General features: G+C 45.3%; 1 protein-coding gene, 1 non-coding gene and 1 pseudogene across 2 annotated transcripts in view; 2 read left to right on the plus strand and 1 right to left on the minus strand.

Moving 5' to 3' along the window:
• Positions 1-20,054, plus strand: part of LOC124716732 (speckle-type POZ protein-like) — an 82,664-nt gene extending 62,610 nt beyond the window's left edge. The window contains exon 4 of the mRNA XM_047243276.1: positions 19,580-20,054. Within this exon, the coding sequence (XP_047099232.1) occupies positions 19,580-20,054 (475 nt within the window). The remainder of the gene's footprint in view (positions 1-19,579) is intronic.
• A 2,277-nt stretch (positions 20,055-22,331) lies between these two features.
• Positions 22,332-22,405, minus strand: Trnaa-ugc. The gene has a single exon. It is a non-coding gene; the product is annotated as a tRNA-Ala (tRNA).
• Positions 22,406-22,929: 524 nt separating this feature from the next.
• On the plus strand, positions 22,930-23,047 carry LOC124717458 (annotated as a pseudogene).
• Positions 23,048-26,642: the final 3,595 nt, after the last annotated feature.

The raw sequence follows: 26,642 nt of genomic DNA on the forward strand, positions 1-26,642 counted from the left end.
TTTCGGCCAGCGTTGCAGCTAGCCTTCATCAGGGCCTTACGTTAACTGCTAAATGAACACACTTGGTTCCTTAAATAGCTGCACGAGAAAACCGTGTCGTTACTTGATTGGCTGTAAAAGGAGGAGGAGGGGTGAAAGGTATGCTTTATTGGAGTTTCCTATATTATCTGTCATTGGCTGAAATAGCTGTTTTCTATTGGTCTTTATATTAATCCACCCCATTGGAGGAGAGAGACGAATAGCGAACAGGTGATGGCTGTGACGTCACACTGTTTCCATGCTGTCCAGAAGCCGGCTGCGGCGTGCCATTGCTTTGTGTGCTCGCGACCACTACTGCGGCTCTCCGCGTGTCTGCATTGGCCGCCACGGCTCTGCCGCCACTCCGTAGCCCTGCTATTGCAGGCAGCCAAGACCTCGGAAGCTTGTACCCGTCCTCTCTATTCATGTTGGCGGGTCTTTTGGCTATTTCTATCGCCTCTCTAATCTTTCTTTTGAAAGTGAGGGGCTGTTTCGACAGGACGCGGGCTTCTTGAAAAAATATTGGTTTCCCGCACTCGTCTCGGTGTTCCGCCACTGCTGACTTAGTGTGTTGTTTCAGGCGGATATATCTTTCATGTTCCGAGAGCCTTGTGCTAATCGGACGTCCCGTCTCACCATTGTAGACTAATCCACACGCACAACCAATTTCATACACGCCAGCTGTGTGTAGTTTGTCAACTGCATCCTTGGTAGAACCGAGCATGTCTGATATTTTGTTTCTGCTTCGGAAAATTGGTTTGATGTCGGCTTTCCGTAGAATTTTGCCAATACGTTCGGTGACCCCTTGTACATATGGTAACACAGCAATGCTCTGTGCCTCCTTCTCCTCTTCCCTATTAGTCTTCTCCCTTGTCGACATGGTGCTGTCTATCATCTGCTTCCCATAGCCATTAGTTCCGAAGATGGACCTGAGGCGTTCAAGTTCTGTCTTCAGATGTTCTTCGTCGCTTATCCTGTACGCTCTCTTCGTTAGCGTGTGCAGGGCGGACTTCTTCTGCGTGGGGTGATGGTGGGAGGAGGCGTGAAGATACCTGTCCGTATTGGTTGGTTTCCTGTACACTTTGTGGCCAAGTTTACCATCAGGTTTTCGATAAACTTCCACGTCGAGAAAAGGCAGCACCCCATTCTTCTCTGTTTCCATTGTAAACTGAATTTTCCTATGCTGCTGGTTAAGGTGCTTGTGGAAGTTCTGTAACTCCTCTTCTCCGTGGGGCCAGATGACGAAAGTATCATCGACATAGCGAAGCCAACAATTTGGACGTAATGGTGTGGACTGGAGGGCTGTTTCCTCAAATGCCTCCATGAAAATTTCTGCTGCGATAGGCGATAGGGGTGATCCCGTAGCTACACCGTCAGTTTGTTCATAAAATTGACCTCTCCACTTGAAATAGGTGGTCGTCAGACAGTGGCGCACAAGCTCACATATATCAGGTGCCACGCGTTCTTCTAGGATGTTCACAGTATCTGACACTGGGACATTCGTGAATAGGGATTTGACGTCGAAACTAACCATCAGATCTTGGTCCGTAACACGCATTTACTTTAGGAGAGACACAAAGTGAGTGGAATCCTTAATGTAGGACTCCGTTTGATGCACTAGGTGTCTGAGCCTAGGTGCCAGTTCTTTCGCTAGGTAGTAGGTCGGCGAATTTATACTGTTTACTATGGGCCTTAAGGGGAAGTCGGTTTTGTGTACCTTCGGTACACCATATATCCTTGGTGCCTGTGTCACTTGCGGGATGAATCTTCTGGCCTTGTCGAAGTTGATTCTAGAGTGCTTGAGCAGTGCCTGCGTCGTTTTGATTACCTTGGCCGTCGGATCTCCCTGAAGTTTCTTGTAGATAGGTTCTGCGAGAATATCTTCCATTCGTTTGTTGTAATCAGTTGTGTCCAAGACTACAGTGGCGTCAACGCTGAGGAATATCATGCCTTCAAGGAACTCAGGGACAACCCCCACTTAGTAGTGGTACAGGCAGATAAGGGCAACGCCACTGTAGTCTTGGACACAACTGATTACAACAAACGAATGGAAGATATTCTCGCAGAACCTATCTACAAGAAACTTCAGGGAGATCCGATGGCCAAGGTAATCAAAATGACGCAGGCACTGCTCAAGCACTCTAGAATCAACTTCGACAAGGCCAGAAGATTCATCCCGCAAGTGACACAGGCACCAAGGGTATATGGTGTACCGAAGGTACACAAAACCGACTTCCCCTTAAGGCCCATAGTAAACAGTATAAATTCGCCGACCTACTACCTAGCGAAAGAACTGGCACCTAGGCTGCGATACCTAGTGCATCAAACGGAGTCCTACATTAAGGATTCCACTCACTTTGTGTCTCTCCTAAAGTAAATGCGTGTTACGGACCAAGATCTGATGGTTAGTTTCGACGTCAAATCCCTATTCACGAATGTCCCAGTGTCAGATACTGTGAACATCCTAGAAGAACGCGTGGCACCTGATATATGTGAGCTTGTGCGCCACTGTCTGACGACCACCTATTTCAAGTGGAGAGGTCAATTTTATGAACAAACTGACGGTGTAGCTACGGGATCACCCCTATCGCCTATCGCAGCAGAAATTTTCATGGAGGCATTTGAGGAAACAGCCCTCCAGTCCACACCATTACGTCCAAATTGTTGGCTTCGCTATGTCGATGATACTTTCGTCATCTGGCCCCACGGAGAAGAGGAGTTACAGAACTTCCACAAGCACCTTAACCAGCAGCATAGGAAAATTCAGTTTACAATGGAAACAGAGAAGAATGGGGTGCTGCCTTTTCTCGACGTGGAAGTTTATCGAAAACCTGATGGTAAACTTGGCCACAAAGTGTACAGGAAACCAACCAATACGGACAGGTATCTTCACGCCTCCTCCCACCATCACCCCACGCAGAAGAAGTCCGCCCTGCACACGCTAACGAAGAGAGCGTACAGGATAAGCGACGAAGAACATCTGAAGACAGAACTTGAACGCCTCAGGTCCATCTTCGGAACTAATGGCTATGGGAAGCAGATGATAGACAGCACCATGTCGACAAGGGAGAAGACTAATAGGGAAGAGGAGAAGGAGGCACAGAGCATTGCTGTGTTACCATATGTACAAGGGGTCACCGAACGTATTGGCAAAATTCTACGGAAAGCCGACATCAAACCAATTTTCCGAAGCAGAAACAAAATATCAGACATGCTCGGTTCTACCAAGGATGCAGTTGACAAACTACACACAGCTGGCGTGTATGAAATTGGTTGTGCGTGTGGATTAGTCTACAATGGTGAGACGGGACGTCCGATTAGCACAAGGCTTTCGGAACATGAAAGATATATCCGCCTGAAACAACACACTAAGTCAGCAGTGGCGGAACACCGAGACGAGTGCGGGAAACCAATATTTTTTCAAGAAGCCCGCGTCCTGGCGAAACAGCCCCTCACTTTCAAAAGAAAGATTAGAGAGGCGATAGAAATAGCCAAAAGACCCGCCAACATGAATAGAGAGGACGGGTACAAGCTTCCGAGGTCTTGGCTGCCTGCAATAGCAGGGCTACGGAGCGGTGGCAGAGCCGTGGCGGCCCATGCAGACATGCAGAGAGCCACAGTAGTGGTCGCGAGCACACAAAGCAATGGCATGCCGCAGCCGGCTTCTGGACAGCGTGGAAACAGTGTGACATCACAGCCATCACCTGTTCGCTATTCGTCCGTCTCCTCCAATGGGGTGGATTAATATGAAGACCAATAGAAAACAGCTATTTCAGCCAATGACAGATAATATAGGAAACTCCAATAAATCATACCTTTCACCCCTCCTCCTCCTCCTTTTACAGCCAATCAAGTAACGACACGGTTTTCTCGTGCAGCTATTTAAGGAACCAAGTGTGTTCATTTAGCAGTTAACGTAAGGCCCTGATGAAGGCTAGCTGCAACGCTGGCCGAAACGTTGGCGCATTTTAAATTATGACGATGCGGTCTGATACCCTGAAGAATTTTATTGAAGAAGACAACAGCCGCGGAAGCCTACGCTTACATTTAACCAACCTGTATGGGCAGGAAATCCACGGAAACATCAAGAAGTTAGAAGCACTGCGTTTAAAAAGATGTAAACTGCTGAATGACCTTGCTTTTTTGAAGAGATGCAGAGACACGAGTGTTGTGCCGTATTCTTTGCGGTTGATGTCTCACATAAAAATGAACAAGGTGAGGAATATCTGTGTTAAAGCCAGTAAAGCATTGCTACGGGAAAGGATCCGCCACATCCGCATAAGTCTCGATGCTCACAACAGGAATTTGTGTGATCTGCACCTATTTCTGGCCGGAAAACTTCAGATGGAAGACTGGGATAAAGTCCACAGGTTAACCTTTCAGCAAGCATCAAGGACCAGCAATAGTATTACTAACCGCCAGATGAGAAAGTGCGACGAACTACAACAGAAAGCCACGGATGAAACATTGACGCTGGACAGGCGACGGACAGTGGTCAACCTCTCCAGCCACACCTTGAGCGAAGCAACCACAGCAATTCTGGCCAAGGGCATGAATTTCGCAGTCGCACCTAAGCGAGTTCCAAAAGAACATATCATAGAATCCGTAGAGGCTTCGGTACGTCATCTGCCACAGGCCGAGGCGGAGAAGATCCGGCAGGAAACGGTCAGAGTTCTGAATAAAGCAAAGCCACCGTAGCAAAACATCAACGCTGAGGAATACCATGCCATCAAGGAACTCAGGGACAACCCCCACTTAGTAGTGGTACAGGCAGATAAGGGCAACGCTACTGTAGTCTTGGACACAACTGATTACAACAAATGAATGGAAGATATTCTCGCAGAACCTATCCACAAGAAACTTCAGGGAGATCCGACGGCCAAGGTAATCAAAACGACGCAGGCACTGCTCAAGCACTCTAGAATCAACTTCGACAAGGCCAGAAGATTCATCCCGCAAGTGACACAGGCACCAAGGGTATATGGTGTACCGAAGGTACACAAAACTGACTTCCCCTTAAGGCCCATAGTAAACAGTATAAATTCGCCGACCTACTACCTAGCGAAAGAACTGGCACCTAGGCTCCGAAACCTAGTGCATCAAACCGAGTCCTACGTTAAGGATTCCACTCACTTCGTGTCTCTCCTAAAGGAAATGCATGTTACGGACCAAGATCTGATGGTTAGTTTCGACGTCAAATCCCTATTCACGAATGTCCCAGTGTCAGATAATATGAACATCCTAGAAGAACGCGTGGCACCTGATATATGTGAGCTTGTGCGCCACTGTCTGACGACCACCTATTTCAAGTGGAGAGGTCAATTTTATGAACAAACTGACGGTGTAGCTACGGGATCACCCCTATCACCTATCGCAGCAGAAATTTTCATGGAGGCATTTGAGGAAACAGCCCTCCAGTCCGCACCATTACGTCCAAATTGTTGGCTTCGCTATGTCGATGATACTTTCGTCATCTGGCCCCACGGAGAAGAGGAGTTACAGAACTTCCACAAGCACCTTAACCAGCAGCATAGGAAAATTCAGTTTACAATGGAAACAGAGAAGAATGGGGTGCTGCCTTTTCTCAACGTGGAAGTTTATCGAAAACCTGATGGTAAACTTGGCCACAAAGTGTACAGGAAACCAACCAATATGGACAGGTACCTTCACGCCTCCTCCCACCATCACCCCACGCAGAAGAAGTCCGCCCTGCACACGCTAACGAAGAGAGCGTACAGGATAAGCGACGAAGAACATCTGAAGACAGAACTTGAACGCCTCAGGTCCATCTTCGGAACTAATGGCTATGGGAAGCAGATGATAGACAGCACCATGTCGCCAAGGGAGAAGACTAATAGGGAAGAGGAGAAGGAGGCACAGAGCATTGCTGTGTTACCATATGTACAAGGGGTCACCGAACGTATTGGCAAAATTCTACGGAAAGCCAACATCAAACCAATTTTCCGAAGCAGAAACAAAATATCAGACATGCTCGGTTCTACCAAGGATGCAGTTGACAAACTACACACAGCTGGCGTGTATGAAATTGGTTGTGCGTGTGGATTAGTCTACAATGGTGAGACGGGACGTCCGATTAGCACAAGGCTCTCGGAACATGAAAGATATATCCGCCTGAAACAACACACTAAGTCAGCAGTGGCGGAACACCGAGACGAGTGCGGGAAACCAATATTTTTTCAAGAAGCCCGCGTCCTGGCGAAACAGCCCCTCACTTTCAAAAGAAAGATTAGAGAGGCGATAGAAATAGCCAAAAGACCCGCCAACATGAATAGAGAGGACGGGTACAAGCTTCCGAGGTCTTGGCTGCCTGCAATAGCAGGGCTACGGAGCGGCAGCAGAGCCGTGGCGGCCCATGCAGACACGCGGAGAGCCGCAGTAGTGGTCACGAGCACACAAAGCAATGGCACGCCGCAGCCGGCTTCTGGACAGCATGGAAACAGTGTGACGTCACAGCCATCACCTGTTCGCTATTCGTCCGTCTCCTCCAATGGGGTGGATTAATATAAAGACCAATAGAAAACAGCTATTTCAGCCAATGACAGATAATATAGGAAACACCAATAAAGCATACCTTTCACCCCTCCTCCTCCTCCTCCTTTTACAGCCAATCAAGTAACGACACGGTTTTCTCGTGCAGCTATTTAAGGAACCAAGTGTGTTCATTTAGCAGTTAACGTAAGGCCCTGATGAAGGCTAGCTGCAACGCTGGCCGAAACGTTGGCGCATTATAAATTATGACGATGCGGTCTGATATCCTGAAGAATTTTATTTAACTGCTAATGTTACAAGATAGGCTTTCCTGTAAATTTAAAAATTATTGTATGCAATAAAAATGAAGATACCTGGTGGAAGTAATCATCACAGTATATGTTACACCTCATAGAAAATATTGTGCTACAAGGTTCAGATAGTTTGCACTGGAGATGATCACAGTAATCGAAATCAATCCGTAAAAGAAACCATTTCAGTATTTATGATCGATACTGCCATTCATTCAAAATATATTGAATTATTAATCCAGTCAGATGTCTCTCTACAAGTGATAACTTACATGTAAATTCAGTTAAACCAACTCCTTCTCTGAACCAATTAAGTTACATTACAGTTGAGATAAATTGTGAAGGGTATTTGTTGCCGATCACTTATTATCAGCAATTTCACAAACATATAATCCAAAGTAACCCACCTTTCAAATTACTTCAAATGTATTGTGTAAATAGCATCCATATTGTCTGTGATACAAATATTCTTTTGATGTAACATGCTGAAAGTGTACACATCATGGCTGAATAGTAAACTTTCATTTCAACATCTCTGTGACCTACCATAAATTATTCATATAAGTTCTGCAAATACACATGTCTCAGGATGAAATAAAAGCAAAATTATGTATACAAGTGCATCTCTCAACAAACAAATGAACTCAAGTGTAAGTTTATAAGTGTGCCACTGAGGCTATGAGCCTTTAACATACGAGGGTAATCCCAAAAGTAAGGTCTCCTATTTTTTTATAAGTACATAGACCTGTTTATTTCTACAATTTTTTACATCAGTTTACAGCTTGAACATTTAGCTATATTTTGACATAATCACCATTTCTGTTGATGCATTTTTGTAGACGCTGTGGCAGTTTTCGTATGCCCATGTCATACCAGCTTGCCACCATGCCGTTCAGAAAATTATGAACCTCTTCTTTCACTTTGTCATCTGAGCTGAATCGCTTTCCGGCCAAATGTTCCTTTAAACTAGGGAACAGGTGATGTTCACTGGGTGCCATGTCAGGACTATAGGGTGGGTGGGTGGGTGATTATGTTCCACTGAAACTGTTGCAGGAGAGCAACGGTTTGCCGAGTGATGTGTGGGCGAGCATTGTGATGGAGAATTTGTACGCCATTTCTCAGCATTCCTCTTCTCCAGTTCTGAATTGCCTGTTTGAGTTTTTTCAGAGTCTCACAGTACCTGTCAGCGTTAATTGTGGTCCCAGCGATTCAGCTCAGACGACGAGGTGATAGAAGAGGTTCATAACTTTCTGAATAGCATGGCGGTGAGCTGGTATGACATGGGCATACAAAAACTGCCACAGCGTCTACAAAAATGCATCAACAGAAATGTCGATTATGTTGAAAAAATAGCTAAATGTTCAAGCTGTAAACTGATGTAAACCATTGAAGAAATAAACAAGTCTACGTGCTTACAAAAAATAGGAGACCTTACTTTTGGGATTAAACTCATAGTAAAAGGTGAAATACAAGTGGAGTAAAGTACTATAATACTCAACAAAACTCTCTAATCATCCTGGTCCCTGACTACTGATCTTGCAATACATGAACAGTAAACAACTCATAAATACAAGGAAGGGCATTTATATGACAAGATTGTTGACTAAAAGGCTTCACAATGTGCTGTGACTTACATCACACAATATTTTCTGCATATTATTCAATATGTCTCTGCATAGATTCTGTACATGTCCCATAAAACATAGATAACTTACGCCTTATCAATCAAATATTTCCAGTAACATAATGGGGTATGTAGACATTCATTTCACTGAAAATAATTTTTAGTAGTGTGTGCAGCATGGACAGTATAGAGCTCTTTCATGTTAGAATGTTTGAGACATTATATAGATAAACCCCAATTATTTCTTCCTCATGGTCTGCTAGACACTCAGCAGCTTGATGACAAGAACAAAATTGTAGAGTAACAATGTGTATCACAAACTCTGTTTTCCCTTTATCAGCAGCATTGAAATCATGTGAAATATGATATGAAGCCAGTATGTATCTATAAAGTAGCTTCAAATGAAATCTGTGTGCATTGTTTCAAAACAGTAACCATCTCCTTCCTACTCAATACAACTGAACAACAAAATATATATGTGAAGTATGTAACGTAAATTTGTAGCAATATTCTCATTATAATATAGTGATTTGTAACAGAGTAATACTTGCATTGTAATATTTAAACAAAGTACCTCCCTCTCATCTCTTAATAGTCTGAAGAAATGTATCTTCCAGCATCAGTAGTAATTCATGTGTGTAGCATATTTCTTATGATTGCTAGTACAACTGACTGATTTCAAGTATATAATTATATGTGCATAGTTAACTATTCGCTTCAGTTTGACTGTGCATAATTTAATTGTAAGCAGTATGTGTGCAAATATGCTGAAATTAATCAGAAAGAAAATAAAAATAAAGTTTTTGTTCACAGATCGAGATTTTTTGCAAGATTAGCATTTCATGTTATGTAACTGAGTAACTTTGCTACATGACTCATTTTTCCTTCTAAATATGCAAAGTAACATTAATTCTAAACCATTAATTAAATGAAAAATTGACATTCACAAATCAGACATCAGCAATGAGGATAGAGCAAAAGAGCAGTCAGAGAATAACTGTACTATCAGAAGTCTAAATTACTTGAACAAATGGTTCAGGGCTGGGTCCCTAGAGGTTGCCACACTTTTAACGGACAAATAAAACCTATTTTCCTGAGGGAATCGTGACTTTGTTGTAAAATAAAAAATCATATTCATAAAATAGTGTGTGATTGAACTTTTCCATTCCACATCACATGACAACTTATTTTCTGTTGCCTTGCCTGTAAACTTTTAGTTGCACTATGTTCCTTGACCCAAAATTTTTTCTTGTTTTAGGATAAACAAATCTGTAAGCATTTATGAGGATTTGATATCATTTCAAATTATCCATTGCATATATCAAAAAACTTTTTAATTTCCTAACTAATTGCTTTAGTTCTTTCACTTGTCTTCACAGAAACAGGTCCTCAATTCTGAATTGTGTAACTTTTACTTTTCTGTCATGTCTCAATTTTCTTAAATTGTTCCATGGTCTTCCTAACAATTTCTTCCCTTTCTTGTGCAGTTAAGCTTTTACATTCAGGGTACTTTATTAGTTCTTAGACAAATATTCCACATTTTTTGTACATAATTTCATAAGGAGAAAATCCAGTAACAGAGTGCTGTAAACTATTTAAAATGTCTTAAGTGTATCCATCCACAATGATTTGTACTGTTATATGTTCTACACAATCTACCTATCTCTCTCATGTACCTTTCTGTTGGATTGGTAGCCAGAAAATATACAGAAATTAAGTTGTTTTATGTTTTCATCCCTCAAGAAGCTTTCCCCTGTGTTGAAAGTGAATTGTGCCCCTATATCAAGGAGCTTTTCTCAATGGGTCTAGTGATTAATTTTGAGAATAGATCAACCATTACAAAAATGTGGCTGTAACCACCTTTAGGTTTTGGTAACTGCCCAAAAAAATTCACCCCTACTAATTCTGTTTGTGTTTCGGGTAGAATGTTTTGCATATACACCACTGGCCATTAAAATTGCTACACCACGAAGATGACCTGCTACAGACGCGAAATTTAACCGACAAGATGATGTTGTGGTATGCAAATGATTAGCTTTTCAGAGCATTCACACAAGGTTGGCGCCGGTGGCGACACCTACAACGTGCTGACATGAGGAAAGTTTCCAACCGATTTCTCATACACAAACAGCAGTAGACCAGTGTTGCCTGGTGAAACGTTGTTATGATGCCTCGTGTAAGGAGGAGAAACGTATAGCATCACGTTTCCGACTTTGATAAAGGTCGGATTGTAGCCTTTTTTGCGATTGCGGTTTATCATATCGCGACATTGCTGCTCACATTAGTCTAGATCCAATGACTGTTAGCAGAATATGGAATCGGTGGGTTCAGGAGGGTAATACGGAATGCCGTGCTGGATCCCAATGGCCTCGTATCACTAGCAGTTGAGATTACAGGCATCTTATCCGCATGGCTGTAACGGATCATACAGCCACGTCTCGATTCCTGAGTCAACAGATGGGGACGTTTGCAAGACATCAACCATCTGCACGAACAGTTGGACAACGTTTGCAGCAGCATGGACTATCAGCTTGGAGACCATGGCTGCAGTTACTCTTGATGCTGCATCACAGACAGGAGTGCCCAAGATGGTGTACTCAATGACGAACCTAGGTGCACGAATGGCATAACATCATTTTTTCGGATGAATCCAGGTTCTGTTTACAGCCTCATGATGTTCACATCTGTGTTTGGCGACATCGCGGTGAACGCACATTGGAAGCGTGTATTTGTCATTGCCATACTGGCATATCACCCGGTGTGATGGTATGGGGTGCCATTGGTTACACGTCTTGGTCACCTCTTGTTCACATTGACAGCACTTTGAACAGTGGATGTTACATTTCAGATGTATTACGACCCGTGGCTCTACCCTTCATTTGAACCCTGCAAAACCCTACATTTCAGCAGTATAATGCACGACCGCATGTTGCAGGCCCTGTACGGGCCTTTCTGGCCTGGATACATAAAATGTTCGACTGCTGCCCTGGTCAGCACATTCTCCAGATCTGTCACCAATTGAAAATGTCAATGGTGGCTGAGCAACTGGCTCGTCACAATATGCCAGTCACTACTTTTGATGAACTGTGGTATCGTGTTGAAGCTGCATGGGCAGCTGTACCTGTACACACCATCCAAGCTCTGTTTGACTCAATGCCCAGGCATGTCAAGGCCATTATGAAAAATGGCTCAGGAGGTTTCAACTTTAATTTACGCTCTCAGTTCCTTATTCTTGCAGTCTTCTCACTAAACACATCTTGATATTGAAATAAAAATTCTTTGAGTTCCTTTTTCTGATCTAGTCAGGCTCAAAAGCCTCATTAACTTTTCAATTTGGCAATTCATAATACCCATCCTCTCTTACTGCATTCTTCATCAATTACATATAATTGTTTATGTATTCTTTAAGTATCAATTAACAGCAGTTGAACCAGAGCAGATGTTTTTGTACTTCATAAAACTGAAATTAAATCGATAACCAAATATGAAGCAGCACAATAAGTTGAGTTTTAAAATCAACAGATAAATTGAATAAGAATGTTACAAATTTATGTAAGCCTGATATCTCAGGTCAACACTTCTTGTCTTTCTTATTATAACAATCAAATATTGGTACATTTCATGTTGTTATAACATTCTCCCGTGTCATTGACCTATCCCCCATTACGCCCAGGAATTTATAACTTGCACTCTTTTAGATCTGAGCCTCTAAGCTTGAAGTAGTATTGTTAAAGCTATGTGTTTCATTTGCATGTACTTTCATTTCATCATTTTCCAAGCATTGATAATATATTACTTTCACTGAAGTAATTGTTTCCATTTGTTCATATTTAGAGACCTTCTCTTTTGTAAGTTGCCTTTTGAAGCACTGCTGATGGCAAATGAGTTATCATCTGCTTACATGATGGCATTTCCACCTATTATTTTGGATATATCATTTACATATGAAATAAGTTATGTGCCAAGCACTGATCATTGTGGCACACCATATTTAACATCTTCAAAATTAGAATACACTGATCCACCAGAACATTTTGACCACCTACCTAATAGCTGATATGTGCACCTTCGGCACGGATAACAGCGGTGATCCATTTTTGGCAAGCAAGTAATAAGGCTTTGGTAAGTCACTGGAGGGTGCTGGCACCACACTACACAAGTCACCTAATTCCTATAAACCACAGAGAGGGGTGCAATGAGCTATGATGCCATGTTCAATCACATCCCAGATGTGTTCAGTCTGGTTCAAATATGGTGAGATGGGGGTCAGCACATTAATTGGAACTCACCACCGTGTTCCTCAGACCACTCCATCACACTTCTCGCTTTATGACATGGTGTATTATCTTGTTGAAAACTGCCACTGCTGTCGGGAAACACGATCATCGTGAAGAGGTGTACGTGGTCTCCAACCAGTGAAGATACTCCTTAGCCATCACGGTGCCTTGATGAGCTCAACAGGACCACGGATTCCCATGTGAATGTTACTCAGCTCGTAATGCAGCCACCACTGGCTTGCCTCCGTCCTGCAGTTCAGGTGTCGAGGAGCTGTTCCCCTAGAAGAAGACAGATTCACACCCTCCCATCAGCATGATGAAAAAGGTCAAGATTCATCAGACCGTGCAACACTGCCACTGTGCCAGTCCCCCCTGCGGGTCCGGGGTAAGAATAGGCCCAAGGTATTCCTGCCTGTCGTACGAGGCGACTAAAAGGAGTTTCAACCGTTTCGGCCTTCCATGTGATGGTCCCCCTTGGGGTTTGACCTCCATTTTTCAAAATTCTACTGAAGTACGAGCCTTTTGGGGAAGGACACCTTACGTGGTGTACCACTGGTCCTAAGTGCACTAAGACCTTGGCACTCAGCATTGCACCAGTGTTGTAACCATACCCACTATTCCTCAAATTGGGCCTAAACGCCTGATGGGTTGTCCAAGTTACGCCCATAGTGCATCTCCATCTGCCCCAGCGATCATGATGGACTTTCCATGGCACCAGAAATCCAGCACGGTAGCCAGCCCGTTGAGGTGGGGTCGTCATGTACCCTTTAGGTTGTAGCCCCCTGACAACACAGGGATCGTACTGCCGATACCTGAGCTGCACCCTTCCCACGTCGGCCAAGGAGTAGATGCCCGTCTCGTTGGGGCATCAGGACTCCCGGCAATGGTCATCCTGCCAGGTGGCCCTTGCTGCGGCTGGGTGGCGCCCGTGGGGAGAGCCCCTGGTCGGAGTGGGTGGTATCGGGGTGGACGTTTCGCAGATGAAATGTCAACACGTATCAGGTCGCTCTGCGGCCGAGTCTTTCAAAAGAAAAAGTACCGTTTCTAGTCCTGGTTCTCCTGCCCTTTCCCCCTTGGCCACTCCATGGGAGGAGGGACAGGCCTGCCGGCTTGGGGCGAAGTACTTCCCCCGCTATTTGGTCTGTTCTTGAACCGATGGGGAGACATTCGCCACCTCCAAGCCCATGTTCTTTGTTCAGCACATTGAGGACATCTTCGGGGAAATCGAGGCTCTCAGCAAGATGCATTCAGGGTCCGTTCTTATCAAGACCACCTCCACCACACAGTCGGCGGCGCTCGAGGCGTGCGACCGCCTAGGGGACATCCCAGTATCCATTGTCCCATATCTGGCACTAAATAGGACGCAGGGGGTTATTTTTCATCGTGACCTCCTGCTACAATCTGATGAGGAGCTCAGGGCCAACCTGGAGCGCCGAGGCGTGCATTTCGTCCGGCGAGTCCAGCGCGGCCCCAAAGACCGTCGCATCGACACCGGGGCCTTTATCCTCGCCTTCGAGGGGGACGTTCTCCCAGAGAAGCTAAAGGTGATGTGCTACCGGTGTGACGGGCGACCTTACGTCCCGCCTCCTATGCGCTGTTTTAGGTGTTTGCGCTTTGGGCACATGTCGTCACGGTGTGAGGCTGAGCCCCTTTGTGGCGATTGTGGAAGTCCTCTTCGTGAGGAACATACATGCACCCCACCACCTCGGTGCATTAATTGTCCTGCCGTCCACTCGCCTAGATCCTCAGACTGCCCCGCATATCAGAAGGAGAAGAAGATACAAGAAATCAAAACTTTGGATCGGCTCTCTTATTCTGAGGCCAGGAAGAAGTATGACCGCCTCCATCCCATGCCATTGACCACTTTGTTTGCCTCAGTTGTGTCCACTCCTTCCGCAGTATCCTCACCCCTATCCTGTCCCCCCTCCGCCTCCTCCGCCCATCAGGGGGCTCTGCCTCCGCCTCCCAAATCCCTCCCTTCCAAATCCTCCTCTCCCGTGGCCCCCACCCCCTCTGCCCCAGGGGCCACCCTTTCTCCTCCTCCTCCCCCCACGCCACCTGAGAAGCGATCCTCTTCTCAGGCGTCCATCGGGGAAACGTTCCGGACCCCAGCTTCCGAGGTCCGGCGTTCCAAAACGGACCCCGCGCGTGAGGACCTTCTTCGGGTCCAGCCCACCATCCCTGTGCCTCCTCGGCCTTCCAAGAAGGCCTCCAAGAAGAAATCTCTATCCCCCTCTCCACCCTGGCGCGTTTCGTCTGACGCTCCATCCGTGAGTCGCTGCTCCCGGCCGTCCTCAGTTTCGCTGGGGCGCTTTGCTGCCAGGCGCTCCGCTGGCCTCTCGTCGGCAAATGATGCGGCCCCTCCTACACAACCAGGGACAGCGGCCACAGCTGGTGACGAGTCGATGGAACCGGATCCGCCTCCTGTCGGTTGTAGCGTTGTTCCCTCGCAACCTGGCCCTCCGCGGCCGTCGAGGTGACCAGCTCTTCCCCCGTCTCGTTCCCCCAACTTTTTGACTAGCAATGGCGTTGTTTCATTGGAACATAAGAGGTATTCGATCTAATCGGGAGGAATTACAACTGCTCCTCCGCCTGCACTGTCCGCTCGTCCTTGGTCTCCAGGAAACCAAGTTGCGCCCGACTGACCGTATTGCCTTTACCCACTATACCTCGGAGTGGTATGACATCACCCCTGTGGACGGTATCCCAGCTCCTGGTGGGGTCATGTTGCTCGTTCGGGACGATGTCTATTACCATCCCATCCCATTGACCACCCCACTCCAAGCAATAGCTGTCCGCATTACTCTTTCTGCTTTTACTTTTTCAGTTTGTACCATCTACACTCCACCGTCATCTGCTGTTAGTCGGGCTGACATGATGCACCTGATCGTTCAGCTTCCCCCGCCGTTCTTATTGTTTGGCGACTTCAATGCCCATCATCCCCTTTGGGGCTCTCCTGCATCCTGTCAAAGAGGCTCACTCTTGGCGGATGTTTTCAACCATCTCAATCTTGTCTGCCTCAATACCGGCGCCCCGGCTTTCCTCTCGGACTCTACTCATACCTACTCCCACTTGGACCTCTCGATCTGTTCTACCACTCTTGCCCGTCGGTTCGAGTGGTATGTCCTTTCTGACACCTATTCGAGCGACCACTTCCCCTGTGTCGTTCGTCTCCTGCACCACACCCCATCCCCACGTCCTTCGAGCTGGAACATACTGAAAGCTGACTGGGGACTTTACTCCTCCATGGCGACCTTTCCGGACCACGATTTTCCCAGTTGTGACAGTCAGGTCGAATACCTCACGGCTGTTATCATCACTGCTGCCGAACGTTCCATTCCTCGTCCTACTTCTTCTTCACGTCGCGTTTCCGTCCCCTGGTGGAACGAGGCTTGTAGGGACGCTATCCGTGCTCGACGATGTGCTTTACGCACCTTTCGCCGCCATCCTACGTTGGCGAATTGTATTGAATACAAACAACTCCGAGCGCAATGCCGTAGAGTCATCAAAGACAGCATAAAAGCTTGTTGGGCCCCTTTCACCAGCTCCTTTAACAGTTTTACTCCCTCTTCCGTCGTTTGGGGTAGCCTGCGCCGGCTGTCGGGCATTAAGGCCCACTCCTCGGTACCTGGCCTGACCTCAGGTAATGAGGTCCTTGTTGATCCTGTGGCTATCTCCAACGCCTTTGGCCGCTTTTTCGCGGAGGTTTCAAGCTCCGCCCATTACCATCCTGCCTTCCTTCCCAGGAAAGAGGCAGAAGAGGCTCGGCGACCTTCCTTCCACTCGCTGAATCTGGAAACTTATAATGCCCCCTTTACTATGCGGGAACTTGAACATGCGCTTGCACTGTCCCGGTCCTCTGCTCCGGGGCCAGATGCCATTCACGTTCAGATGCTGGCACACCTTTCTCCGGCGGGCAAAAGCTTCCTTCTTCGTACCTACAATCGCGTCTGGACCGAAGGTCAAGTCCCCATGCGTTGGCATGACGCCGTTGTTGTTCCTATACCCAAACCTGGGAAGGATAGACACCTTCCTTCTAGTTACCGCCCCATTTCTCTTACAAGCTGTGTCTGTAAGGTGATGGAGCGCATGGTTAATGCTCGGTTAGTCTGGATTCTTGAATCTCGACGACTACTTACTAATGTCCAATGCGGCTTTCGTCGCCGCCACTCCGCTGTTGACCACCTTGTGACCTTGTCGACATTCATCATGAACAACTTTTTGCGAAGGCGCCAAACGGTAGCCGTGTTCTTCGACTTGGAGAAGGCTTATGATACCTGTTGGAGAGGAGGTATCCTCCGCATTATGCACAGGTGGGGCCTACGCGGTCGCCTGCCCCTTTTTATTGATTCCTTTTTAACGGATCGAAAGTTTAGGGTACGTGTGGGTTCCGTATTGTCCGACGTCTTCCTCCAGGAGAACGGAGTGCCTCAGGGCTCCGTCTTGAGCATAGCCCTTTTTGCCATCGCGATCAATCCAATTATGGATTGCATTCCACCTAATGTCTCAGGCTCTCTCTTTGTCGATGACTTCGCGATCTACTGCAGTGCCCAGAGAACATGCCTCCTGGAGCGCTGCCTTCAGCGTTGTCTAGACAGCCTCTACTCATGGAGCGTGGCAAATGGCTTCCGGTTCTCTGAAGAGAAGACGGTTTGTATCAACTTTTGGCGATATAAAGCGATCCTTCCGCCATCCTTACATCTCGGTCCCGTTGTTCTCCCATTCGTGGACACAACTCAGTTTCTAGGGCTCACGTTGGACAGGAAACTGTGTTGGTCTCCACATGTCTCTTCTTTGGCGGCCCGTTGTACACATTCCCTTAATGTCCTCAGAGTTCTTAGCGGTTCATCTTGGGGAGCGGATCGCACTGTCCTGCTTCGCTTGTATCGGCCCATAGTCTGATCGAAGCTGGATTATGGGAGCTTCGTCTACTCGTCCGCTCGGCCATCCCTCTTACGCCAGCTCAACTCCATCCACCATCGGGGGATACGTCTTGCGACCGGAGCCTTCTACACTAGTCCTGTCGAGAGTCTTTATGCTGAAGCTGCCGAGTTACCATTGACCTACCGGCGCGACGTACTGCTGTGTCGGTATGCCTGCCGGCTGTTGTCTATGCCCGACCACCCCTCTTACAAGTCCTTCTTCGCCGATTCTCTCGACCGTCAGTACGGGTTGTATGTGTCTGCCCTGCTGCCCCCCAGAGTCCGCTTCTGTCGCCTGCTTCGACAATTGGATTTTGCCCTCCCTACCACCTTCAGACAGGGTGAGAGCCCGACACCACCTTGGCTCCAGGCTCCGGTTCATATTTATCTCGACCTCAGCTCACTCCCGAAGGAGGGTACTCCGGCTGCAGTGTATTGCTCACAGTTTGTCGAACTTCGTGCTCGACTTGCCGGTCACACCTTTATTTACACCGATGGCTTCAAAACTGACGATGGTGTCGGCTGTGCCTTTGTCGTCGGGGCCGCCACCTTTAAATACCAGCTCCTCGACCAATGTTCCAGCTTTACGGCCGAGCTTTTTGCTCTCCATCAGGCCGTCCAGTATGCCCGCCGTCACCGCCATTCATCGTATGTACTCTGCTCTGACTCACTCAGTGCTCTTCAGAGCCTTGGAGCTCCCTATCCGGTCCATCCCTTGATTCAACGGATACAGCAGTCCCTCCATTCTTTCGCTGATAATGGTGGTTCTGTCGGCTTTCTGTGGGTTCCCGGACATGTAGGAGTGCCTGGGAATGAGGCTGCGGATGCTGCAGCCAAGGCTGCAGTCCTCCTGCCTCAGCCAGCCTCCCATTGTGTCCCGTCATCTGACGTTTGTGGGGATGTATGTAAGAGGCTTGTGTCGTTGTGGTGGGACTGACCAGATTGCGGATTGGGCATTGCCGGTTTAGCCACCGCTACCTGCTCTCCGGTGACCCAGCCCCGCAGTGCCCTTGTGGTCAGGCATTAACAGTGCGCCATGTTTTATTGTCGTGTCCCCGTTTTAGTCAATTTCGTGTTGTCCTGTCCCTGCCATCTACTTTCCCGGATGTTTTAGCTGATGACGCTCGAGCAGCTGCTCGTATTCTGCGTTTTATAACTTTAACTGGCTTGTCCAAAGACATTTAACCTTTTTACTTATTTTATCTGCATCTTTGTCAGGTCCTTCTGGTGTCCCCCCATCCCCTCCCTTAAACTCAACCAAAAAAAAAAAAAAAAAACTGTGCCAGTGTCCACTGCTGATGGTCACGTGCCCATTTCATTTGTAATTGCCGATGTCGCGGTGTTAATGTGGCTCGTGCACGGATTGTCAGCTACAGAGGCCCATCGTTACGAGCATTCGGTGTAGTACTTGTTCAGACACACTTGTAATATCCCCAGCCTTAAAATCTGATGTTAGTTCTGCCACAGTTCACTACCTGTCCTGTTTCACCAATCTGTCCAGTCTGCAGCATCTGACATCTGTAATGAAAGGTGGCTGCCGAAACACATGACATCTGGACTTGGTTTCACCTTTGTTTCACCAAATGTTGAAGATACTCATCACAGCACTCCTCAAACACCTGACAAGTCGTGCAGTTTTCGAAATACCCGTCCGCGCCTCCGGGCCATCACACTCCGCCTTAAGTCACTCGGGTATACCACGCGCCTTCCCTATTCTACACAAGGAAAGCACATTCACTGATACTGTATGCTCCGTGAGTGTGTCTGACTAGCAGTCATTCCTCACCAGGTGCCGCTGCTATTGCCCGCACGGGGTTACATCTACAATAGGTCAGTGGTTGTAATGTTCTGGCTGATCAGTGTTTACTCTTGCAATAGTACCTGTAATATGTATGTGTATTTACAGTGGAATGTCATATATTAACTTCTTTTTTACAGAAACACTTGTCAGGAGGAGATGGACAGAAAACTACTCCTGGCAGTTGAAAACAAGAGGCTAAAGGAGGTTGAAGATCTGCTAGCCACAGGAGCATACGTAGGGGCACGGGATGCGAGCGGGAGGAGTGCCCTGCACAGTGCAGCTACCACGGAAATTGCATCGTGCCTGCTGGAGGCTGGTGCGCTTGTCAGTGCGAGGGACAAGTGGCACCGTACACCTCTGCATGCAGCCGTACAGAGGGGCAACACAGATGTGGCTCGTCAGCTGGTGGGGGCCTCTGGTAATGTGAATGCTGCTGACTTGTACGGGGACACGCCACTGCACTTGGCGGCACAATTGTGCAGCTGCAATGTGGTAAAGTTACTGCTGACTGTGGGTGCAGATAGGGGTGCTAGAAACAATTTGGGTGAGACACCCTCGGATGTGGCTGAGCGTTATAAAAGTGAGAGTGTAGTAGTGGCCATGCTCAGGTAATTCTTACTTACTAACAAAAACATCAGTAAAATAAAATGTACACAATTGCTTCTTTGATTTGTTGTATGAATGTTCACACAACTGCAATAAACACTGTGCCCAGATGGGGTAGCAGTTCATGCAGCTGCCTAGTAAGCAGGAGATCCCAGGTTCAAATCCCAGTCCAGCTCACATTTTTCACTCACTGCCATTGGTTCCTCATAGATAAAGTCCCAATGCGTCTGACATCAATAGTTCCTTCTTTTTTTCTTTCCTTTTCATTCTCTCCCCTCCACCTTCAATTTACGTAATTTGCTTTGTTAGTCTAACATCGTCCCCTTTGTCTTTACCTAACGTCCCCTGTCTTCTTGGAGTCTGAATAGCCTCCCCTTTCTTGGAGTCTGAATAGCCTGCCCTTTCTTTTTAACGTCCAGAACTATCAGTTCACTTTTACTTTCTATGTGTCCATTGGCAGTACTACACAGTTCACCCACAATACTCTCATAACTTATTAGCTCCCTCGACTGACAAGTGGATAACTGCCCACTACTTCATCTGTTTTGTGACTGGGCTATGTTTGACATTGCTGTTGCTTAAAAATGATGATAAAGAGTCGGGAAACTTATGTTACATTAAAAAGTGTAGTTACTTTTCCCATTTTAATGGTGTACACTGTGTTTCTTTCAGTAAGTATTAATGTGAGTTATGCATCTGTTTATTTTACTCCAACAACATTATGTCCCAGGACTGCTAGTAAAATATATAAAACTTCATTAGTGTCTGTTGGCTGCTATAAAACTTGTACATGTGGGAAAGACGAGACGTTTATCGATAGCAACGGTGTATTTTTGTACATCACATTTGTAAGACATTAGATGACACCCATCTGTGATCCCGAATTTGATGGGAAAAAACATGTTCTTTTAAGGACACAAAGATGATTTGTGAAATATACAAATATGACAGGGAACAAATACAGCATTGAGGGGCTAAATGGTGTGAATTTTGTTTCCTGGTCGTACTAAATGGAAATGATGTGATATATTCATGAAGTATAATTGAGACTGACAGAACAGAATCTGGCGAAGATGGATCATTTGCTGATAAAAATGTATATATATATATATGTCACGTCAAGGTAGGGGGGCTAGCAAAAATTTCACTCCCTATATTCAATGAACAGCAAATATGTGTATAAAACTTTGCAAATCCAAAAATAGTATGTGAAGAACTTCAAAATTATGCACCCCAGAGGGTAGCAAATTCTGCATTCTGCAATTGAAATTTGCTAAAAATGGACAATTGTGAATCTATGGAAAGTTATCTGGGACTAATAAACAACACTGTAGCAGATTTAACAAACAATGGTGACAAAACTGAAGATGGAGGTTCTAGCAATTACTATTCAACATGGACTTCCGTACGAATGGGATGCAGTATTTACAGCTTTGTGAAATTTGCTAAATAATGATTTTAGGTGTGGTATTATTAAAAGGCATCTGCTTGCTAAATGTGGTAGACATTATGAATATGATAAGATGAACATTCTGCAATGTCATTGAAAGCTAATACTGGTGATCAAAGATACCAAAAAACACCATTTTCAGTACAACATTGAAAAAGGACAGGAACAAATAAAAACTGTGTGGTGTTGTGGTCACATGACGAATTTTTCACGATACCACGATCATGATATGCAGTCTGTTTTTCACAGTTACTCAAGTTCAACACTACGGAAGGATCGGAACAGTGACACTAGCATGGCTGAGAGCTATAATGATTCCGGAGAAGGGAGTGGTGAGCATGCAGCAAATTTCATTGTGTTGCCAACAGTGGTAATCTGTACAATGTACTTTGGCATTTTATGAACATCTGCCACATTTAAAGTGCAATTTGGCTAAATCCCTTTGGAGTTCAAACTGAACTGACTTTAAAATTGGACAAATACTTAACAACAGTATTCATTTCTGTGAGACACTAAAAGACTAGATAGGGGCCAGTGGTGCACGTACATTTTCTTGTTGCAGTGTTGTCAATGCTTGCCTTGCAGTATGATGGGAATGAAAAGGGGTGTACCAGATGGTTCAACACTGACAATGAGAGAGTGGCGGGCAGGCAATATGTTTGGAAGCAAGAGACATTGTAACATTCTCATGTCATATGAAGACAGTAAGTGTTCTCGAAAGAACAGATACCATTGATGACCATGCAGCTTCTCTATAATAAATGATAATTAATTGAAACCCTCAGCTGCCGACGTGTTGTTGATATACCTCGATGGGGACAGCTGAAAATGTGTGCCCCAACCGGGACTCGAACCCGGGATCTCCTGCTTGCATGGCAGATGCTCCATCCATCTGAGCCATCGAGGTATATCAACAACACCTGTTGGTAGCTGAGGGTTTCAATTAATTATCATTTATCCTAGAGAAGCTGCATGGTCATCAATGGTATCTGTTCTTTCGAGAACAGTTACTATCTTCATATGTATAGTTAAAGGCTACCCAGCCATTGACCTCCATCTGTGCAAATGCGCACAGGTTGCCCAAACTCTTACAGGAATCAACACCTTAGTGTGCGTGAGTAATGAGTGGATGGGCAAATATCTATTACGTATGTAGATTGTGGACAGTTGGGAATATGGGTCTCACGGGAAGCATGCAAGGGGTAAGTCCCTGCAGTCGCACTATTCATCTGTGTCCTCAGTGGCTCAGATGGATAGAGTGTCTGCCATGTAAGCAGGAGATCCCGGGTTCGAGTCCTGGTCGGGGCACACATTTTCAGCTGTCCCCATCGAGGTATATCGACACCTTTCGGCAACTGAGGGTTTCAATTAATTATCATTTATTCTCACATCAGTATAAAAATGAATTCCAATATGTATTCGGAGAAAAACGGCAACGGCCTTGCCGCTGTGGATACACCGGTTCCCGTGAGATCACCGAAGTTAAGTGCTGTCGGGCGTGCTCGGCACTTGGATGGGTGACCATCCAGGCCGGCATGTGCTGTTGCTATTTTCCGGGGTGCACTCAGCCTCGTGATGTCAATTGAGAAGCTATTCGACTGAATAGTAGCGGCTTCGGTCAAGAATACCATAATCACGACCAGGAGAGCGGTGTGCTGACCCCACGCACCTCCTATCCGCATCCTCCACCGAGGATGACACGGCAGCCGGATGGTCCCGGTAGGCCACTAGTGGCCTGAAGATGGAGTGCTGTGTCTTCAAGTTCCATCAAAATGACAGCCTACAGAAATAGCAACATATTTGAAAGAAACAGCCAAATATTTGTGACAGTGGAGATAGAAATTTCACAGCCATGCTATTATGATCGTGTTGATGATTACTATTGTTATTAAAAATAGTGATATCACAGACTACAGGTTTAGTAAGCAAAAAAAGGTAGAAAAGAGAACTCCAAAAATAAAGGAAACCCTTTCTTTTTCTTTCCTAATATGATTAAAATTCAGACAATGAATGAATGGCGTAAGATTTCAATGGGTATAATATTAACTTTTTGCAGGTACTTTATGTCAATAAAACAGTTTGTAGTTTTGATTAGTCATCATAAGTTAAAAAATATTTTTTTTCTCTGGGAGCCTCTTAAAGGAAAGTGGGTCATCTCATATTCAGTGTCATTGTATACTCAGGTAAATCAGTAATAATATCCATTCAAGAAAATGACAAGATAGATGTGATTTCAGCAGACTTGTGCATATCAGAACACTGCATGAAAATTGCTGAAATTGTACAGATTCATTTTGCTGGATGAAAGGTAACATCATACTTCTGTAGAACCAATAAAACGAAAAGGAGAGTGACTATATGTGCAAGGAATGGAGGTAGTCCCACACCCTTCAGTCTAGGGAATGTTGTGTTGGACAGTTTTCTTGAGTGATGTGTCACAATAATGGACCAAGAAGCACACAAGCGTGTGGTACTGACAGCTTACAGATCACCAGCAAGAAGGATCTTACAGTTCGAAACATCTTTTATAAGGACATCTTGGATTGTCGGGTGATCTGCCGGATATCAGTGTGCCGGCTGGAGTGGCCGAGCGGTTCTAGGCGCTACAGTCTGGAACCGCTGCGGTGGCCCGGTGTAATGTTAAGTTCCTTCTATACAGCTTAAGCGTATAGAGGGACTTACTTGTTGAAGACTGCTGGTTCTGCTTTCTTGCAGCGCTGATGTCTTCTGCTAGCACCGGACGCTTCTTCGAAGATTTCACTGCTAGGAGGGGGAAATTTTCACCCTCTCGCTCTCTCTCTTCTTATTTAAAAAAATACGCTACTCACGGAATATCATTCAATGCAACAGAACATATTTATTTCCACTTTGTACAAAAAAACAACTAAACTTTATGATGTAAGCCCACACATTACCGGGCACCCAACATCAGTTAATTACACATTTTTGAACACAATTAATACATAAGCTTTTATCGTGGCTGACTATCCACGTCCAGTCCACGTACTCTCAACAGCAGTTCAACGTCTACTGAAACAGTCACTATCTCGAGTCACTCCAATTGTTTTTCAACAATACAAAGCTACATTACTCATTGCAGCTGGCCACGGAGCTTCCGGGCCGTATGTGTTTATTCTTGGCAGGCCGCGCTGAACACTTGCCAGTGCCGATGAATTTTCTCCCTTCCAGTTTCGCCTGCACAAACAATAAATGGGTGCAGTAGCCCATGTTCATTTTTACGCCCTGCTTTAACATAATGTGTGTTCGAAATGGCTGGAACACAAGGGTCTGCAGACTTTTGTAAAATTCTGGGGGCACTACATATCCCTCCCCTTAGCTCGAACACTCGTTATTTTGCACACAACATATACTTTAATAATTTTTTTTCTTAACGCTTATCTTGTTACTTTGTACTACATAAAAACATTAGGTACAAAAGCTCTCTTCCATCTCTGGTATTTCATTAAGCTGTTGGTAATATCTTTCATAGACATAGTAGTAGATAAACTAATAGTACAACAAGTATTAGCTGTTTCCAATAGATTTATCTACTCTTGCTTACGTTTTTTTTTTTAAAAAAAAAGCTGTTGCAATGATAACCACTGGTTTTCCGGGTCTGAAAAAAATTTGTTGTACTGGGGGTGCAGGACTTGTCTTTTCTATTTAAAAAATTAAAAAATTTTAGAATTCAAACTTACCAGGAGAAACTTCCACTACAATCTCAGGTCACTATACCACCCCCTGCCTTTGGGTTCCAATCTACGTAAGGGTTGATACTATGAAAACATCTTCTTCCTCATCCTTGGGTAGGTACGCCCCTTCCATTTATACTAAACTATGGTACAGATCAATCCCCTTTTTGGGGATGCCCGCACAGTATAGGTCACCCTCCTCTGGGTCTGCCTACCTGCCTCTCTTTCTCTCATTTCATCTATATCAGATGCGCCCTCCCTATCTTCTCTAACAATGATTCCTAGTCTTGCCTCTTTTGTACTCCTCTGCACACTATTTTATTTAAAATTTCCTGGTAAAATTTCTATCTACCTCTCCTTTCCTCCTCCTGAGTCCTTCAGCTTACTCACTTAAATTCTTCACTTGTTCATTGTTTACAGCTCACTTATATAGCCTTAATAACTAAATATGTTTCGTCCATGGTTGTAACTCTATTTATTTTCATCAGGCTATTCGGTCTGCACAAACCTATTATTCATCAGAAACTTATTTGACTCGATACCTCCGGCTTAATATCTGTACTACTATAGCTATGAACACAGGTGGATATACACTTTGTCCCCCCTTCTTCCTTTAGCTTAAGCTTACTATACCATTTCGCTTAAGATGTGCAACCATCATTACTTAGCACATGTGCTCGAGCCCTTCCTGAGCAATACCTCCCCCCCTTATCTGTGACAGTTGTTACATCTCCCTATGTATTACTTCTGTGCGTCTTTGTATTTAATTGTTTGAGTGTGGAAGTGTGATCGTGTGTCCTGATTCTTCGGCCCACTAAGGTTCTTAGTTGAAGATTTTTAGAAATCACAGAAAAGAGATGGACTTCAGTGATAAAAGTATATGAATGTGGACTGAGGGAAAGATAGATTGGTGGTCTTAAGAGAAGTAAGAAAGGAAATAAAAGAATTGGTAGCTAAGATCGAAGAAAGAAAGAAGACAGCCCCAAAGACAAGAAACCCTTCCCACCCCCCTTCCTCAGGATCCTCATTCCGCCGGTACTTAAGTGAGAAGCCGGAGGAGGTATAATGTTCAGCATCTCCTGCAGAACGGACATTCTCACCATCACCTTTGAAGTCCACGAAGGAAAGATCTTAGCAACTCCTATGGAATGGCAAGTGATGAAGAACCAGTCACACTTGTTTGTGAAGGTTGTATGAAGGGCATGGTGTGTAGGCCGTGTCTGTGCCTATGCTACCCACCCCTTTCAAAATTAGCTATAAACCCTCCCTAACCACATCACACTTCACAAAAAAATAAAACATTCTATAAAAATAGAAATTATAGACACTATAATCAAGTAGTTATTCAGTTAGTCACTTCACTTTATATTTCATACACATGTTCAGTTTATGTCATCTAGCTGTCATTCTTCATAACAGTACCATCATATTATATCTACTGTTAGAATGTTA

This window comes from Schistocerca piceifrons, chromosome 9 (genome assembly GCF_021461385.2).
Source record: "Schistocerca piceifrons isolate TAMUIC-IGC-003096 chromosome 9, iqSchPice1.1, whole genome shotgun sequence".
Taxonomy (NCBI): Eukaryota; Metazoa; Arthropoda; class Insecta; order Orthoptera; family Acrididae; genus Schistocerca; species Schistocerca piceifrons.